This window comes from Somniosus microcephalus, chromosome 1 (genome assembly GCF_052327205.1).
Source record: "Somniosus microcephalus isolate GS21.2 chromosome 1, FLI_Smic_1.0, whole genome shotgun sequence".
In the NCBI taxonomy this organism is placed as follows: Eukaryota; Metazoa; Chordata; class Chondrichthyes; order Squaliformes; family Somniosidae; genus Somniosus; species Somniosus microcephalus.
Genome location: NC_140987.1, coordinates 186,085,300 through 186,105,083, shown reverse-complemented (window position 1 = coordinate 186,105,083; position 19,784 = coordinate 186,085,300). Strand labels below are relative to the sequence as shown.

Sequence of the window (19,784 nt, the reverse complement as noted above, 5' to 3'; positions counted from 1 at the left end):
TAGACTGCAGGAAAATGTCAATGGACTGGTCAGGTGGGCAGATAAGTGGCAAATGGAATTCAATCCAGAAGTGTGAGGTAATGTATTTGGGGAGGGCTAACAAGGCAAGGGAATACACAATAAATGGTAGGATACTGAGAAGCGTAGAGGAACAGAGGAACCTTGGCGTGCATCACAGATCCCTGAAGGTAGCAGGACATTTAGATAAGGTGGTTAAGAAGGCATACAGGATACTTTCCTTTATTAGCCAAGACATAGAATAGAAGAGCAGGGAGGTTATGCTTGAACTGTATAAAACACTAGTTAGGCCACAGCTAGAGTACTGTGTGCAGTTTTGGTCACATTACAGGAAAGATGTGATTGCGCCAGAGAGGGTACAGAGGAGATTTACAAGGATGTTGCCAGGACTGGAGAATTTAGCTATGAGGAAAGATTGGATAGGCTGGGGTTGTTTTCTTTGGAACAGAGGAGGCCAAGGGGAGATTTAATTAAGGTGTATAAAATTATGAGGGGCCTAGATAAGAGTGGTTTCCCTTATCAGATTGCTCAATAACCAAGGGGCATAGGTTTAAAGTATTAGAGGAGAGTGAAGGAGAATTTTTTTCACCCAGAGGGTGGTGGGGGTCTGGAACTCATTGCCTGAAAGGCTGGTGGAGGCAGAAACCCTCATCACATTTAAAAAGTACTTGGATATGCACGTGACGTACAGGGCTACGGACCAAGAGCTGGAACGTGGGACTAGACTGGATAGCACTTTTTTGGCTGGCACAGCCAATAGGCTGAATGGCCTCCTTCTGTGCCGTAAATTTCTATGACACCCTCTTAAATCCTTTCAACATTTTAAACACCTCAATCTCCTATACTCATGGGAATACAAGCCACATTGCTGTTTGTGGGACCTTAATCTGCGCAATGAGATAAATGACCAATTAAACAGTTTTAGAGATGTTGGTTGAAGGATAAATATTGACCAGGACAGTAGAACTCTCCTGTTCTTCTTTGAATAGTGCCATGGGATCTTTTACGTCCACCTGAGAAAGCAGACAGGGCCATGGTTTAACGTCTCATCCAAAAGATGGCATTGCCGACAGAGCAGCACTCCGAGTTCTGCCAGCCTGTCAGCCTAGATTATGTGCTCATGTCTCTGGAGTGGGGCTTGATCCCACAACATTCTGACTCAGAGGCAAGAGAGTGCTACCACTGAGCCAAGGCTGAGACCTAGTAGTGCGGAATCAGAGGCCTTCCAAGTTAAAAAAAACTTTAAATGAAGGCATTAAGACACAAAAAGGAAATCAACTGATAAATTTTGTAATGTTACTGTGAAATAAGTAACTTTTTTTTTTAATTTAATTTTTTTGGTTACTGGGATGTTCAGTTACTCGGGGAAAATTGGCAGATGAAAACATTTCAGAAAGCATTGAGAATTGTGGGACACATTGGCCAGATTGTGTAAATGGCATTTCAACTGATCTTCTGAAGTTAGGATAGGAGAACTGTCAAAATTACTGGCAACAGTCTATAATGATAGGGTACCAATTTGTTTGGTATGCAACTGTAATGAGTGTAACAGAACTACAGAATATACACCATCATTCTAACAGGTCAGGTGAACTGCATCTCACTTCCCTTTCATAGTTAACTACTACATTGAAAATTCTCTATACATTCGCAGGACCATCTTGGTGCACTTCAAAAGTATCAAATACCTTCATATATGCATATTCTTTCATTGCTGCAAGGCGGGAGAGATAAAGCCATGACATTTTTTGTCTGTGTTTGTGGTAGTCACGTTTGTTCTTCAAATTCCGAAATGATGTACGACCCAATCTATGCAGTTTTAAAGCAAACTGTTGCTCTTCTTCATTTGCAACTATATAAATATCTGCAACAGATCAATGCAAACTAAGTTATTGTTGTATCTGATCAGACACATTTTACAATTTCTAGGACATCAACATTAAATGTACTGTAGCTGGACCACAAATAGACCAGCAGTCTACTACAATAAATACCTACATCATGAACTGTAGAGTTCTTAGGGCTGGAAATGGCGATAGAAGGTTCTCAACCTTTTTGCTTCTGGAGGCCCCCCCTTCCGTGTTATAAAAATTCCACGGACCCCCTGTAACACTCCCAGTCACCATGTTACTGGTGCTGTTGCTATCCCGGCATTGTAGAAATACTGGTCCCAAGCCCATCCCACACCCTCTTTACCTCCACATGAGACCCAATCACCTGACCCTCCAGTCTCCCTCAACTCCGTAACCAGACTCCCCCACCGACTATTCCCAGCACATCAGCCGGTCCTGGTTCTCTGCTTGATTGTCAGTCAAGCAGCCTTTTCCCCCCACCCCCATCTCCAATATTTTCCTAACTAATAAACAAAAGTGTACAATGAAAATGGAAAAAAAACACAATTTGCTCACAGCAGTGTCCAGGTGAATGTTTTATTCCTGGCAGCTCCAAGAAAATGTAAATCCTAGCTGGAGGCCAACATTGGATGTGAACAATCAGGCCTGTCTGTGATAGCAATCTTGCTCTACCAAGGAGGGCAACAGTCAAGGTATGCACTCACAGGTGAAGAATGAATGAGGTTAGGAACCAAAGGGCAGCCAGCACCCTTTTAACTATACTACAGTGTGAGTGAACACCCTTGGTAAAATCTATTGCTAACCTGGGAGCTTCCGATATTGAGCAGACGGAAGTTTTTGGTCGCGAGTCTAGAAGCCGAATCGGTTGAACGCGTAGGTGGTTCTGGCGGTAGACTGCCGATTATACTGCAACTCGGCCAGCAGGCCAGTCCGCCTGTATATACAGTGGGACCTGGCAAGAGGAGCGGAGAGCTCGAGTCGGGGGAACTGCGCTCAGCGACCACCACCTCTCTCCCTTCTCAGCAAGCGGGGGCCTGGGCTCAGCAGCAGCAGCCGCCATCCTTGCAGATGTTTGGGAGGGGGGAAACCAGAGATCCGAATCGGAGCCGTCAGTTTGCTCAGCTCGATCCGACGTTTACGTGACTCTGTATTTTTCTTTCTTTTTAAATCCCGGAAGTTATTGATGGCTGACCCACTGAAAACCGCTCGCGGACCCCTAGGGGGGCTGCCGTCTCCGGTTGAAAACCCCATGTCTAGAACAGTACCATTATATCCCTTTCCCTCCCCATAAACCACAAAAATTATAAAGCTAAAAATGCATTAAAAAAGGTCTACTATGACATACATTAGCTATTAATATACACCGACAAAATGTTACACCGCATTAGATGACTTTATACTAAAGTTTTTTCTGTAAATATAAAGTTAAACTAAGCCAATTTGGGAAATTTTAAGAATTTAATCAGTGAATATTAAAAACAAATAGCTGAGTACAATACAAGGCCGCAACACACAAAGTATTTGGATGGCAAACAATTACAAATGTCATTTGAACTGTAGACATATTCCAGTCACTTTTTATAACAGGCTCATTACGAGTAACTTTGTTATTATACTATGCTACCAACAAAACCGGGGAGGTTCAGGGAGATGTCCACAGCAGGCAGGAGGCTGATTTATACCGTGGTCTGTTTACAGTTACAAATGATTATCCCCCCCTCCACAAGAATGCTCTGCAAATACGGCCACACATTATTTTATCTATATATATAAAGCGGCTCTTCTGTCTGTCTGTCTGTCTGTCTGTCCGCCTGGTCTCTATACGTTTGGAAGTTACAGGGCGTACCGACGCGCGCGTCGCCTCAAAAGAAAGCTTGCGATTCCGGACCGGTCATAGGCGTATTTACGTTTCGGCCGGACAAAAATCCCACCTGCGGTATCCCAAAAACGTTCAGCGTTCCGCTCATTAGCATCTCATTAGCGACCGTGTGACGTCGAGGTCTTCCTACAGTTGAGTGTCGAGTGACTCGACGATTGACCAATCCTACGCTTCGGTGACCTGACCAGTCGACCAATCGGTGCGTGTGTGGGCGGGCCTTATCCTTCTGAACCGAGGTGAGTGGCCGCCATCTTGATTTTTCACGATTTTTTCCCCCACACTTTCTCTGTGTTAGGGAACTAAGGTAAATATTTTAATGATGTGTTAGGGAATTAAATAACAATTTAATGGGGGGGGGGGGGAGAAAAGAGAGCCTCGGGAAATCGCGGGGGCGCGCGAGCCTCTGGAAATCGCGGGGCGCTCGTGCCGGCCGCACTGACCGCGCATGCGCCGGCCGCACTGACCGCGCATGCGCCGGCCGCACTGACCGCGCATGCGCCGGCCGCACTGACCGCGCATGCGCCGGCCGCACTGACCGCGCATGCGCCGGCCGCACTGACCGCGCATGCGCCGGCCGCACTGACCGCGCATGCGCCGGCCGCACTGACCGCGCATGCGCCGGCCGCACTGACCGCGCATGCGCCGGCCGCACTGACCGCGCATGCGCCGGCCGCACTGACCGCGCATGCGCCGGCCGCGAGAGCCCGCTCCCGGCGCCGGCCGCCGCTCAGCGTTCCCGCTCTGGCAACGGCACCGGACCTCAGGTAGGCAGGGGGAGGGGCCGGAGAGAGGGACAGAGGGGAGCGGGGGAGGGAGGGACACAGACAGGGGAGGGGGTGGGGGTGGGCGACGGGAGGGGAGGGGAGGAGGGGAGCGGGGGGAGGGAGGGGAGCGGGGGTGGGAGGGAGGGAGGGAGATAGGGGAGGGAGGGATAGGACAGGGAGAGGACATGACAGGGAGAGGGGGGACACACAGGGGCAGGGAGACCAAGCGCCCCAAAATTGCCCTCGCGCCCCAAAATTGCCCTCGCAACGCGGGGCTCCCCAGCTAGTTTTAATATAAAAGACTGCTTCAGTTCACAATGTGCCTAGTAGATACAACAGATTGCCGGGGAACTTTTTAAATTCACCTCAACACCATACGGAGTTATACTTCATGATGATGTCAATCCCAGCGTCGGAGGGGGGGGACAGGCCGGGAGAGTTTGGGAGGGGAAGAGAGGGGGGGGAGGGGAAGAGAGAGGGGGGGAGGGGGAGAGGGGAAGAGAGAGGGGGGGAGGGGAAGAGAGGGGGGGAGGGGAAGAGAGGGGGGGAGGGGAAGAGAGGGGGGGAGGGGAAGAGAGGGGGGGAGGGGAAGAGAGGGGGGGAGGGGAAGAGAGGGGGGGAGGGGAAGAGAGGGGGGGAGGGGAAGAGAGGGGGGGAGGGGAAGAGAGGGGGGGAGGGGAAGAGAGGGGGGAGGGGAAGAGAGGGGGGGAGGGGAAGAGAGGGGGGGAGGGGAAGAGAGGGGGGGAGGGGAAGAGAGGGGGGGAGGGGAAGAGAGGGGGGAGGGGGAGAGAGGGGTGAGGGGGGGAGGGGGAGAGAGGGGGGAGGGGGAGAGAGGGGGGGAGGGGGAGAGGGGGAGAGAGGGGGGGAGGGGGAGAGAGGGGGGGAGGGGGAGAGAGGGGGGAGGGGGAGAGAGGGGGGAGGGGGAGAGAGAGGGGAGGGGGAGAGGAAGAGAGAGGGCGGAGGGGGGAAAAAGGGGAATACCACTTTTATTGCCCCTCCCTGTTTGCTCGAAGATAGTGGTGGGCCTTTTCCTTGAACCACATATGTTTAACTTACTTTAGTCTTGCAATTAACAGATCAAAAAATGATTCCTTAGTTATCAAATATCGTGCAAGGTAAATAGTTATTTTCTTACCAGATTCCTTGCCAACACCCATTTGGTTTCCAACAGAATTGAGGACATTGCGAGAAGAAAGAGTTTTCAGAGCTAGGTAATCATATCCAGTATTTGTCAATCGATAACCTTGGACAGCTGAAAGAGAAACAGCATGATGACCCAAAATGGACAACAATGGGGACACCAAATGTAGATTGGGCGATTGCTTTGCTGAACGCCTCCATTCAGTCTGGAAGAGTGGCCCTCATCATCTGGTCACTTTAATTCTCTATCACATTCTGACCTCTGTCATTAGCCTCCTACACTGTTCCAATGAAGCTCAGTGCAAGCTTAAGGAACAGCACCTCATCTTTCTACTCAGCACTTTATAGCATTTGAGCCTTAACATGAAGCTTAACAACAGGGGAAGCACGGTGGCATAGTGGTTAGCACTGTTGCCTCACAGCACCAGGGACCCGGGTTCGAATCCGGCCTCGGGTGACTGTGCAAACTCCACACAGACATTCTCCCCATGTTTGCATGGGTTTCCTCCGGGTGCTCCGGTTTCCTCCCACAGTCCAAAGATGTGCGGGTTAGGTTGATTGGCTATGATAAATTGACCCTTAGTGTTAGGGGGATTAAATACGTGGGGTTACGGGGATAGGGTGGGATATGTGTCGGTGCAGGCTCGATGGGCTGAAATGGCCTCTATCTGCACTGTGGGGTTTCTGTGATTCTGTGAACTTAACCACCATTCTCATTTTCTCTCCAACAGCAAGTACTAGGAATGGAGGATGGCTGCACCAAAACCACGGAGTGGATGACGTGCGGGCTGGGGATACCCTATCGGTAAACGACAACGGGGTGAGCCCACCCCTGGGGTCTACCTGCCTTTCTGCTGCCACTGCAGCCTTCCCATCTTTGCTAGATTTTTCATGCATCCTTCCTCCTCTGTGATTTTGCTGTAACCATTTACACCTCCTCTGGCCCCATTTTTTGTTTCTATACTTGTCTCGTCATCATCTCATTTTGCTTTGCACCATCACACATTTAATTACTGCTGTCCTCTACCCTATCACAGACCTCTCCCCTTTGTTCTTTTCCTTCCCCAAATTCCCCCCTTTTCACAGGCTCTGCACCTGCTTCAAAAGCTTCCATCTGCTGAAACGTTAACTATTTCTTTCTCCATAAATGCTGCCTGACCTGCTGAGTGTTTAGAATTTTCTGTTATGAGTTTATTTCAATACCATTATAATGTGAATTAAGGTGCAGCTTTTCAAATTTAGAATGCAAATTTAATCAGTTTCTACAGTTGTAACTTTTTGTTGGCTTGGAAACTGACAATTAGTAATTTGATTTACTCCACTTGCACTTGCAGGACTGCATTATACATACCCCTAGGATATCACTGTATTGCGGGATCGTATCAGAATTAAAAAAAAAAAAATCTGTAAGTGAACCCTGAATTTTTTTTGCGGAATGTTGCAAGGCTTTTATTTCTTCTCCTCTTTTAATTTGCTGCTCTCCATAGCGTCGCTTGTCAAAAAGCCACGAAAATAACTTGCTCCAGACATCTGCTAATTCTGTCCTACACATCAGCTACTAGGAAGCAAGCAACCGCAATTGGGACACCACATCCTTCAATTGCTCCCCCTTTTTTGAGAAACATCTAGAAAAATTTAGAAGTTTCACAGGTGCAAAGTCACATCCCACCAATCTGAGAGAATGCACATTGATGCTCTGATTATTTTCCGTCGTTACTTAAATTGTAAGATCTAAACACTATTACTGCACTACTTAAGGGTACACCACAGCCCCAAAACGGCACTATGTTTAATATTGGGGATTTGGGGATTTTTTTTTGGTGGGTGGGGGCAGAGAGATGCAAGTGAGTTAAAGGTGGCCATGTTTTGCTCCCTTCTATTCTTGAGATGTTTATAGTAAATCTTCAAATATTGCACTGAAAATAGTGAAATTTTGGAAATCAATGTCTAGTGGTGTGTCAGTAAAGGGACGGAAAAGAAATGTCAGGAGAGCTAAACTTTTTAACTGTCTCAATTATATTACAAATTTATGGCTGTTCCACGGTTCTCATTAAGTGGATCATTATTGAAAAAGTAGTGGCATTCAGGTATTTATCCTGACTCGGCATTTTAAAAGTCTGCAGAAAACAAGGTGGTTGATTTTCCTAGCACAAAACCCAATCCTGCACAGGTGCTTGACAGACCCAAAGTGCACCATACCTGAATTTAGTATGCAAGGCCTGGCCATTAACACAACCTGATCTCAGCCCTGATGCAGGTCTGCCAATGCAGGGCACTGTGCCAGGAACTGGGGGCAGGTTTGCTACTGGCCTCAGGCCTGGCTGTTGGACAAGAGCAGCCACAAGGCTGAGACCCCCACCCGCCCCCCACCCCACAGCTTCTTGGGGCGTCATTAGACGCATGGCTCAACTTTCGGAAACAGAGGCAGGAGGCCAGGAATGCCCCGTAACCCTCACCAGCATAGGGCCTCCGTCTACTGCAAGCATAGACCCTGCTTCTGCCCCTCAAGGGAAACCTGGAACCCTCAGGGCAACATAAAGGTGGACAAAACCCAGTGTTATTAATCTCTGCCACTTTTGTCCTGATCTGTGTGTCTGGGGAATAGATTTTCCCTAGGGGCAAAAAAAATATCAGCCCTGATGTTTTTTGACATGATTATCACTATGAATTGTGCGGCTACAGTCCAATAGCCAAATTGGTATTCCAAAGTCCTAAAAAAACTTAACTGAGGCCAAACTTAAAATTAAATTGGAGTGCTAAACAATCATTATTTTGAAAGCAATAGTGATATGTTAGACTTACATATTCAGGTCCTTTATTTTAATGTCTTATTACAGCCCAAGGTATTAAACATGATTTCATAAAAATTGTAATTTTGCAACAATGGAAAGGGCATTCATATCAGTAACATAAAGGTCAACCGTTAACATAAGCATATACTTTCCTCCATACACAATAGATAACAAAGAAATATTTGGCTTGTGTGCATTTATTCACTAGAATTAGAACATTTTGGGTAATCAAATACAATAATGTATAAATTGAAGCGGAAAGGCACTAAAAGTGTGGCAAAAATAAACAAGACAAACTGAAATATAAAGGAGTGCCATTATTGAAAAATACAAAATATGGCTAAGATCAGGGTTTACATGGAAAATATAAATGTGGTATTTATGACAGCTGGTATGATTTAAATAATGTAAGACAAATTATTTAACATTATCTGTACCAAACTTACTTTTTGCTCGCTCGTAAGCTAATAGTTTGTGTTTTACCAATTCACGCAGAATCTTGTTGCATCCACCATGTTTAAGGTTTGATATTGAAGCAATAAGACTGGGTGGAACAATTTCATGATTCTTCATTCCCATTTCAACCTGTATATTATTAGAACAAAAAATGTTAACTTAAGATACTTAGAATAAAAGTAAGTAAAATAACTCAGGATGCACTCCATTATTGAATAAAATATCAAAGTAATTATGTGACCAACCTAACCCCTCCTCAATATGCAATTTCCTGGGACAGGCAAAAAAAAAGGAAAATCCACAGGAAATCCCTGTCCCTGAAGACAATCAAGCGAGTTCCTGGAGACTGTTGTGACTCACGAGTATCACTAATTGCAGGAACCCCGCAACCTACATTTTATAACTTGAAATGTTCTCAAGAACTTATCCAGCTCCCTTTTGAAGATTTACAGAGAATCCATACTCACCATGTTCTTTGGTAATCTGTTCCAGAGGTCAATAACATTCTGTAAAAAGGAATACTTCCTAGCAACTAATCCAACAGTTTGTTTACGTATTTTATACTGATGTCACAATTCTCCCCGTCCCTGAAGGCTCATTTTATTTTCTTTGTCACTTTTAAACCCTCAATCGCACCAGGCCTCCTCTAAACTTGCGTTTCTCCAATGGCCACTGCCCACCTCATCGCCGCCCCCCCAAAATTTCTTGAGCCCATCCCGATAGCTAAATGCCCAAGATTGGATATAATTTTGTGCACCCTCCTCAGGACTTACTCCAAGACCTCGATCTCTCCCATCATGTGTGGGGATCTAAACCAAAATACAGTATTCCAAATATCTTATCTTCTTAGGCAGTCCCTCGGATGACTTGCTTCCACTCCAAATACAGCCATACCAAGGCCATGTACAACCCCCAAAAAATTCCTCGATTTATACTATATCGTCCGAGCAATATGCCCCCAAACCCCATTTACTTTCCCACTGGCTCATCAGACTGCTTGTGAACCTTCAATGTGTCAGCCACTATAATTCCCAGGTCCCTTTCCTGTTCTGCATCCTTTAATAGTTATCCCTGCATCATATATACAGGAAACTTTCGTTTAACCGGAGGTTAAAAGTCCGGAAAGCTCTATCTACCGGCAAAATTCAGGAGCCATAGAGTCATAGAGTTTTACAGCGCAGAAAGAGGCCCTTCGGCCCATCGTGTCTGCGCCGTCCATCAATCCCTGTCCAGTCTAATCCCATTTTCCAGCATTTGGTCCATAGCCTTGTATGCAATGGCATTTCAAGTGCCCATCCAAATGCTTCTTGAATGTTGTGAGGGTTCCTGCCTCTACCACCCTTTCAGGCAGTGAGTTCCAGCTTCCAACCACCCTCTGGGTGAAAAAGTTCCTCAAATCCCCTCTAAATCTCCTGCCCCTTACCCTGAATCTATGCCCCCTTGTTATTGACCCCCCTACTAAGGGGAAAAGTTCCTCTTTATCTACCCTATCTATGCCCCTCATCATTTTGTACACTCAATCAGGTCCCCCCTCAGCCTCCTTTGCTCCAAGGAAAACAACCCCAGCCTGTTTAGTCTTTCTTCATAGCTGAGGCGCTCCATCCCAGGTAACATCCTGGTGAATCTTCTCTGCACCCTCTCCAAAGCAATCACATCCTTCCTATAATGAGGCGACCAGAACTGCACACAGTACTCCAGCTGTGGCCTCACCAGCGTTTTGTACAGCTCCATCATAACCTCCCTGCTCTTATATTCTATGCCTCTGCTAATGAAGGCAAGTATCCCATATGCCTTTTTAACCACCTTATCTACCTGTTCCGCTGCCTTCAGGGACCTATGTACATGTACACCAAGGTCCCTCTGACCCTCTGTACCTCCTAGGGTCCTACCACTCATTGTGCATTCCCTTGCCTTATTTGTCCGTCCAAAATGCATCACCTCGCACTTTTCAGGGTTAAATTCCACTTGCCACTTTTCCGCCCATCTGACCAACCCGTTAATATCGTCCTGTAGCCTGAGGCTTTCCTCCTCGCAATTTACCACCCCACCAATTTTCGTGTCATCCGCGAACTTACTGATCATACCTTTTACATTCTCATCCAAATCATTAATGTAGATCACAAACAGCAAGGGACCCAGCACCGATCCCTGAGGTACCCCACTGGACACAGGCTTCCAGTCACAAAAGCAACCTTCGACCATCACCCTCTGCCTCCTGCCACTCAGCCAGTTTAGGATCCAACACGCCAAGGCCCCCTGGATCCCATAGGCTCTTACCTTCTTGACCAGTCTCCTATGCGGGACTTTGTCAAAAGCTTTACTGAAGTCCATGTAAACCACATCCACACACCTAGTCACCCCCTCGAAAAATTCAATCAGATTGGTCAGACATGATTTACCCTTGACAAAGCCATGCTGACGATCCCCGATTAATCCTTGCCTCTCCAAGTGGAGACTAATTTTGTCCCTCAGAATTTTTTCCAATAATTTCCCTACCACGGATGTTAGGCTCACTGGCCTGTAATTCCCTGGTTTATCCCTGCTACCTTTCTTGAATAATGGTACTACGTTAGCTGTTCTCCAGTCCTCTGGTACATCCCCTGTGACCAGAGAGGTTCTGAAAATTTGTGTCAGAGCCCCTGCAATCTCCTCCTTTGCCTCACACAACAGCCTGGGATACATCTCGTCCGGGCCTGGGGATTTATCCACTTTTTGGCCTGCTAAAACCGCTAGTACCTCCTCCCTCTCGATGCTAATATGTTCAAGTATGTCACAGTCCCCTTGCCCGATTTCTATGTCTACATCGTCTTTCTCCATAGTGAACACAGATGCAAAAAATTCATTTAAAACCCCACCTACTTCATCTGGCTCTACACACAGCTTGCCACTTTGGTCCCTAATGGGCCCTACCCTTTCCCTGGTTATCCTCTTGCCCTTAATATACTTATAAAACATCTTAGGATTTTCCTTTATTTTGCTCGCCAGTGTTATTTCATGGCCCCTCCTCGCCCTCCTAATTTCCTTTTTAAGTATGCCCCTGCACCTTTTATACTCCTCTAGGGCTTCCTCCGTCTTTTGTAACTGCTAAAAGCCCCCCTTTTTTTCCTAATGCATTTTTGTATATCCCTTGTCATCCAAGGTTCCCTTTGCTTGTTGGTCCCACCCTTGACCTTTACAGGAACATGTTGGTGTTGTACTCTCTCTATTTCCCTTCTGAAAGCCTCCCACTGTTTTGATGTGGATTTTCCTATAAGTAGCTGCTCCCAGTCCACTTTGGCCAGATCCTGCCTTATCTTATTAAAATCGGCCTTCCCCCAATTTAGAACCCTTATTTCCGGGCCGTCTTTGTCTTTTTCCATGACCACCATAAATCTCACCGAATTATGGTCACTATCGCCAAAATGCTCTCCTACAGACACTTCCACCACCTGCCCGGCTACATTCCCTAGAATTAGGTCCAGTACCGCCCCCTCTCTTGTAGGACTTTCTACATGTTGGCTCAAAAAGCTCTCCTGGATGCACTTTAAGAATTTTGCACCCTCTAAGCCTTTCACACTCTGACTATCCCAATTAATATTGGGGAAGTTGAAATCCCCCACTATTATTACCCTATTATTTTCTATAAGTTTTTTTTTTACTTCTGGTTGCTTTTTTTCCCCCCCAGTCAGGCTCTGCAAGGTCTGTAGCTAAAGCAACAGCTTCAGCTAGAGATGCTTGCAGCTGTTGCTAAGCAACAGGGTTTGTTGATTCACACGGAGCTGAAAAGCTCTGTATGTTTTAACATTAGGGCTGGATTATACGGCAGTTTTGATCTAACGGCACCAGCTCGGTCCCGTCAGTGCCGGATACCAGAAAGTTTCCTGTACATGTAAGAAATTACCCAGCCCAAAGCATCATAGTGCATTTACACTGAAGGACATCTGCCACATGTGCCCATTCCCCCCTCCCCTTGTATCCAAATTGGCCTGTACTATATTTATTCACTAAGTTCCCATCTCCAGTGTATGTTTTTGTATCATCAGCAAACTTGTAAATGGCTCCACTTTTAAAACTGGCCTGAATCTTCCCGATAAATTCTGTGGTAGCCCTCTGCATCAGTCTCCAGCATGGGTTTGCTGCTCCTTGTTTGAATGTGGCAACAGCACTTCTATTTTTCCACTCCTTTCCTTTCCCCCCCCCCTTTCCTTTTGTTTCTCTCTCACACCTGGCAGCTATCTTTTGCCCTGCCAGTACACTTTACACCTAATCACAGCCTATTACCATCTCGTCTAGCTTCTAATCTCTTTTACTTCTTTTGGTTCTTTTATTCTTTTGTCCGATCGCAGCCCTGCCTTCGATCTAGTTCCTTTTCTCTCCAGTTTTGAAGAAGGGTCCAACCCGAAACGTCAACTCAAATTTCTCTCCACGGATGTTGCCTGACTTGCTGAGTTTTTCCAGCATTTTCTGTTGTTATTTCGGATTTCCAACATCTGCAGTATTTTGCTATCGTAGCAGCAGAGTCCTAATGTTTCCTAAGCTGCTGGGTCCACCAATTTCAAACAGACAGAAGAATAGTATTGGCTGCTCTAATTCCTAGTCTTGTGATGGCCATTTCAGACACCAATTAGGAGTGAAAGAGAGCAGTGGTACATAAGCCCTGGCAAGCAATACATGAACTTGCTACAGAACAGGACTAGGAACAAAATTATAGATCAATTAAAGATTTGGTATGTCAGTTTTTAGCATTCCACTTGCACTTCAATACATCAAGACTCTCCTGTATCATTGGTTATGTATTCAGCTGTGACATTTCAATTTTTATAAACGACCTAGACTCGGTTGTAGGGAGCATCATTATAAAGTTTGCAGATGATACAAAACTTGGCAAAGTAGTAGTGATGAGGATAGTTATAGGCTTCAGGAAGACAGGATGGTAAAATGGGCAGAAGCATGGCATCAGCAGCAGCAAAATTGTATTCCACCTCATGGTCCGGCATATCCCTCACTCTACCATTACCATCAAGCCAGGGGACCAACCCTGGTTCAATAAGGAGTGTAGAAGAGCATGCCAGGAGCAGCACCAGGTGCACCTGAAAATGAGGCATTAACTTGGGGAAGCTGCAACACATGCATGCTAAAAAGCGGAAGCAACATGCTATAGACAGGGCTAAGCGATCCCACAATCAACGGATCAGATCAAAGCTCTGCAGTCCTGCCACATCCAGTCGTGAATGGTGGTGGATCATTAAACAACTAATGGGAGGAGGAAGCTCCATGAACACCCCCATCCTCAATGATGGTGAAGCCCAGCACGTGAGTGCAAAAGATAAGGCTGAAGCATTTGCAACCATCTCAGCCAGAAGTGCCGAGTGGATGATCCATATCGGCCTCCTCCTGTGGTCCCCACCATCACAGAAGCCAGTCTTCAGCCAATTCGATTCACTCCACGTGATATCAAGGTACGGCTGAGCGCACTGGATACAGCAAAGGCTATGGGCCCCAACAACATCCTGGCTATCGTGCTAAAGACTTGGGCTCCAGAACTAGCCGTGCCTCCAGCCAAACTGTTCCAGTACAGCGACAACACTGGCATCTATCCGACAATGTGGAAAACTGCCCAGGTGCGTCCTGTCACAAAAAGCAGGACAAATCCAACCCGGCCAATTACTGCCCCATCAGTCTACTCTCAATCATCAGCAAAGTGATGGAAGGTGTCATTGACAGTGCTATCAAGCAGCACTTACTCACCAATAACCTGCTCACTGATGCTCAGTTTGGGTTTCGCCAAGACCACTCGGCTGCCGACCTCATTATAGCCTTGGTCCAAACATGGACAAAAGAGCTGAATTCCAGAGGTGAGGTGAGAGTGACTGCCCTTGACATCAAGGCAACATTTGACCAAGGTGTGGCATCAAGGAGCCCTAGTAAAACTAAAGTCAATGGGAAAACTCTCCACTGGCTGGAGTCATACCGAACACAAAGGAAGATGGTTGTGGTGATTGAAGGTCAAGCATCACAGCCCCAGGACATCGCTGCAGAAGTTCCTCAGGCAGTGTCTTAGGCCCAACCATCTTCAGCTGCTTCATCAATGACCTTCCCTCCAACATTAAGGTCAGAAATGGGGATGTTCGCTGATGACTGCACAGTGTTCAATGCCATTCACAACTGCTCAGATAATGAAGCAGTCCATGCCATGCCCGCACGCAACAAGACCTGGACGACATTCAGGCTTGGGCTGATAAGTGGCAGGTAACATTCGCGCCACAGAAGTTCCAGGCAATGACTATCTCCAACAAGTGAGAGTCTAAACACTGCCCCTTGACATTCAATGCTCATTCAAAACTGAGATGAGGAGAAACTTCTTCACTCAGAGGGTGGTAGGTTTGTGGAATTTGCTGCCCCAGAAAGCTGTGGAAGCTACATCATTAAATAAATTTAAAACAGAAATAGATAGTTTCCTAGAAGTAAAGGGAATTAAGGGTTACGGGGAACAGGCAGGAAATTGGACATGAGTCTAGGTTCGGAATGGTCATGGCCCTGTGGGTAGTGGAGTGGGCCCAGGGGCCGTGTAGCCTTGTTCTGCTCCTACTGTGTTCTAATTCTGTGTTAGATTTCAGGAGATGGTTTTATTCCTGTTCCTGGCTGGGGTGGAGATCGCCTTTACAGAAGGTAAGTACTGTAGAAAATATAGGGACAGAGTGATCTCCTGGAAGAATTTCGATCGCCTAGATGGGTCGGAGAGGAATTTCCCAGATTTTTTTCTCCCAAATTGGCCATTGGGTCTTTATCTGGTTTTTCGCCTCTCCCAGGAGATCACATGGGTTCGGGTGGATGCAGAGTGATAGAAGATTTGAGGTTAGGATCAGATCAGCCATGATCTTATTGAATGGTGGAGCAGGCTCAAGGGGCCGATTGGCCTACTCCTGCTCCTATTTCTTATGAAACCCCCACCATCAACATCCTTGGGGCCACCATTGACCAGAAACTTAACTGGAGCAGCCACCTAAATACTGTGGCAACAAGAGCAGGTCAGAGGCTAGGTATTCTGCAGCGAGTGTCTCACCTCCTGACTCCCCAAAACCTTTCTACCATCTACAAGGCACAAGTAAGGAGTGTAATGGAATACTCTCCACTTGCCTGGATGAGTGCCGCTCCAACAACACTCAAGAAGCTCAACCCATCCAGGACAAAGCAGCCCGCTTGATTGGCACCCCGTCCACTGCCTTAAACATTCACTCCCTCCACCACCGGCGCACCGTGGCTGCAGTGTGTACCATTTACAAGATGCACTGCAGCAACTTGCCAAGGCTTCTTCGGCAGCACCTCCCAAACCCGCGACCTCTGCAGCAGACGCATGGGAACACCACCACCTCCAAGTTACACATCATCCTGACTTAGAGGTATATTGCTGATCCTTCGTCACTGGGTCAAAATCCTGGAACTCCCTACCTAACAGTACTGTGGGAGTACCTTCACCACACGGACTGCAGCGGTTCAAGAAGGCGGCTCACCACCACCTTCTCGAGGGCAATTAGGGATGGGCAATAAATGCTGGCCTTGCCAGCGATGCCCACATCCCATAAAAACGAAATTTAAAAAAATGATGTTCAATGCAGGGAAGTGTGAAGTAATGCACTTTGGGAGGACTAATATGGAAAGACAATTTTGAAAAGTGTAGATAGACCTTGGTGCCCATATACACAAATCCTTAAAGCTGGCAGGGCAAGTTGATGAGGTGGTAAAAAAAAAGCATATGGAATACTTGGGTTTATAAATAGAGGAATAGAATATAAAAACAGAGATCATGCCAGAGCTTTATAAATCACAGCTTAGGTAGGCCCCAGCTGGAGAATTGTGGACAATTCTGTGCATCACATTTCAGGAAAGGTACAAAGGCCTTAGAAAAGGGTAGAGAGGTGGTTTACCTGGGGACGAGGGACTTCAGTTATGAGGAGAGGTTGGAAAAGTTAGGACTGTTCTCCTTGGAACAGACAAGGTTAAGAGGTGACCTAATAGAGGTTTTCAAGATGAGGGGTTTTGATAAGAGTAGATGGAGAAAAACTATTCCCACTCGCGAGTGGATCAATAACCAGAGGTCACAGATTTAAAACCATTGGCAAAAGATCTGGAGGGGAGATGAGGAGAATTTGTTTCACTCAAAGCTGTCTACCTGAAGAGGTGGTAGAAGCTGATTCCATTAATAATTTAAAAAAAAAAATTGGATAGGTACTTGAGGATGAGGAACTTACAGGGTTACGGACAAAATGTGGGATCAAGCACAACTGCTCTTTCAAAGAGTTAGCACAGGCACGACGGGCTTCTGTGCTGCAAGTTTCTAGGATTATTATACTTGGCCTCAGCATCCCCAGAAAATGCCAGGTATGGGAGTTAAAAGGAAGTAAATCAGGGTTCCTACACCAGATCACTATCGAGATTAAAAAATGCAAAATTTGAAAGGATAAAATCTATTTTAAATACTGCCAGGCTGTCTTTTTCAGTTTAAATGGATATACTGTAGCATGAAAGTTTCATACACCATTATACTTCATTGAAATTATGTTGAAAAATTACCCGTGTGCCAGTACAAAAACTTCACCACAATGTTTCACTGAAATCCTAGTAACATTTGGAAACTGAAAATTTGGTGAGGGAGGAATCAGGCTCAGCTGAACCATCCTTTGTTCCTTAACCTGTCCCATTACCACCTCCTCTTGCCTTGAATATCTCTTAAGGTCTCTCAATGTCTCTTAATCTCTCCTGCTTTCTATCCTATCACTGACCTTCCCTTTTGTTCTTTCATCCCCTCCCCCTTTTCCCAGCCCCTAAACTTGCTTTCCATTTCCTGCTTTTTTCCAGTTCTGACGAAAGGTCTTCGATCTGAAACGTTAACTCTGTTTCTCTCTCCACGGATGCTGCCTGGCCTGCTGGGTTTTTCCCGCGTTTTCTGTTATTTTGGATTTCCAGAATCCGCAGTATTTTTCTATTGTATCAGCTGGGTTCTATCTTGGCTCCGTCATGAAATCTACTCTGACACGATAGCAAAATAGTCCGCAAGGATGACCCCAAGTTTCCGGTCGCCTGTTATTTTAATTCACCGCCCCATTCCCACTCAGACCTCACTGTACTCAGGCTCTTGCATTGTTCCACGGAAGCTCAAGGAACAGCACCTCATCTTCCGATTAGGCACTTCACAGCCTTCCGGACTCAATATCGAGTTCAACAATTTCAGATCATAACCTCGGCCCCCATTACATTTTTACTTATTTTTTATCCACACTTTTGTTTTGGCCCTTTCCCACCCCCTTTTTTTTCTCCTCTCCCACATGGCAGCTGTCTCCCATTCTACCAGCGCATTTCACACCTAATCTAGAGCCATCTTTTGTCTCTTTACTAGTCCTATCACCATCTCGTCCCGTTTTGAATACCTCAATGTCTCTTCACTTCTCTCCCAGCCTGGCCTTCAGTCTTGACAAAGGGTTTGACCTGAAACGTTGACTATTTTCTCTCCACGGATGTTGCCTGGCCTGCTGAGTTTTTCCAGCATTTTCTGTTATTATGAAATCTACTCTCTTGGACAAGGTAATAGACACCTCGGAATTATTTACCAGCAAATGTCAGTGCCAGCAAAAGCAATAGCAAGGGCACACAGGGATATTGCATGCATTCAGAACTGCTGTGTTCTATTTTATTAAATGTGTATTATAGGAATTATCTCTTCACCATCCCCCTACTCCCCTCCTAATAACATTGCTACCAAATGTACAATCTACACCTAGATCAAGTAATTTATCATTCTAAAACTATCAAACTAAGTTTCATTAAACTCCAGGTTTTTTTTTTAAATAGAAAATTGTGATCAGGGAACAAATCACTCACCACCCCCCCAGCCCCAGCGAGAACCACATGTCCAATTTTGCTCCAGCACAACTTGGACTGCGGGAGTAAAATGAAGGTAGTATATACCCAGAGAGCTAGGCCTAGACCACCCAGCACACCAAGAGCTTAGAGGGGCGCAGATGGGACTTACCCCAACCAGCACTCTGAAGTCCTCTCTCTCGAGGTACCTCAGCAGCACCACGTTCAGCTTCCCCATGGCGCCGCCACCGGATCGCAAAACCGTCGCACCGGCTGCGCGCGCAGCACTTCCCCCCCCAGGTCCTGGAGTACGCTTAAAAGAAATAATCAGCGAGTTAAGAATGATAATCGCACTTTTTAAAGACATCTGCAAAAACTTCTTTTAGTATGATTTTTTTAATTATATAAGATTTTAGTGCAGATAATATTACCCTTTAGATGGGTGTTGGCTTATTGGGAGTTTTCCTTTGCGCTGCGAGGATGTGCGAGGCCGCGAAGATGGTTGGGCGCGGGCTGGAGGAGGACGTCATCGCTGAGTTATATCCTCAAAGAATAAGAGCCAAGAGCTGCTGCCACAGGTACCGGTGCCTACATGCTAGTGTGCATTATTATAAGAAGTAAGGTACTGCCGATGCTGGAAGTCTGAATTCAATGCTGGAAATACTCAGCATTTGTCAGGGGCAGCCCTGGTGGAGAGGGGACGGGTGAGGGCTTAAGATTTCAGGTCGGTGACCCTTTGGTCACAACCCAGAAAAGTCATCGAGCTGACACATGGGTTCTGGGATTTACCGTCAGCGGCGGCCCTGAAATAAGCTTCGCACAAAGAACTCGCGATTCCTGTGGCGAGAAGTTTGGCTTTTCAGTCGCATAATTCAAATCAACAGAGCACACCAGGTTCCCCTCCTGCGAACTGTTGTGACGTCAACAGGCTGTCTAAGCAGCCAATCAAATGCAGAATTCTCACAGACCGCAAACAAGGAAGTGAGTAAGCCCTTAAAATTCTAACTTTTTATAAATGTTAAGAGAGCAAAAACAAAGGTGGGGCTCT

At 46.3% G+C, this 19,784-nt stretch overlaps 1 protein-coding gene across 1 annotated transcript in view; it reads right to left on the bottom strand.

The window, feature by feature from the left end:
* riok2 (RIO kinase 2 (yeast)) overlaps nucleotides 1–18,989 on the bottom strand; it is a 75,621-nt gene extending 56,632 nt beyond the window's left edge. Inside the window, exons 1-4 of the mRNA XM_085988076.1 lie at nucleotides 18,909–18,989; nucleotides 8,893–9,031; nucleotides 5,650–5,766; nucleotides 1,707–1,882 (exon numbers count right to left, since the gene is read on the bottom strand). Coding sequence (XP_085844202.1) covers nucleotides 1,707–1,882; nucleotides 5,650–5,766; nucleotides 8,893–9,031; nucleotides 18,909–18,974 — 498 coding nt within the window. The 5' untranslated portion in view covers nucleotides 18,975–18,989. The remainder of the gene's footprint in view (nucleotides 1–1,706; nucleotides 1,883–5,649; nucleotides 5,767–8,892; nucleotides 9,032–18,908) is intronic.
* Between the last annotated feature and the right edge of the window lie 795 nt (nucleotides 18,990–19,784).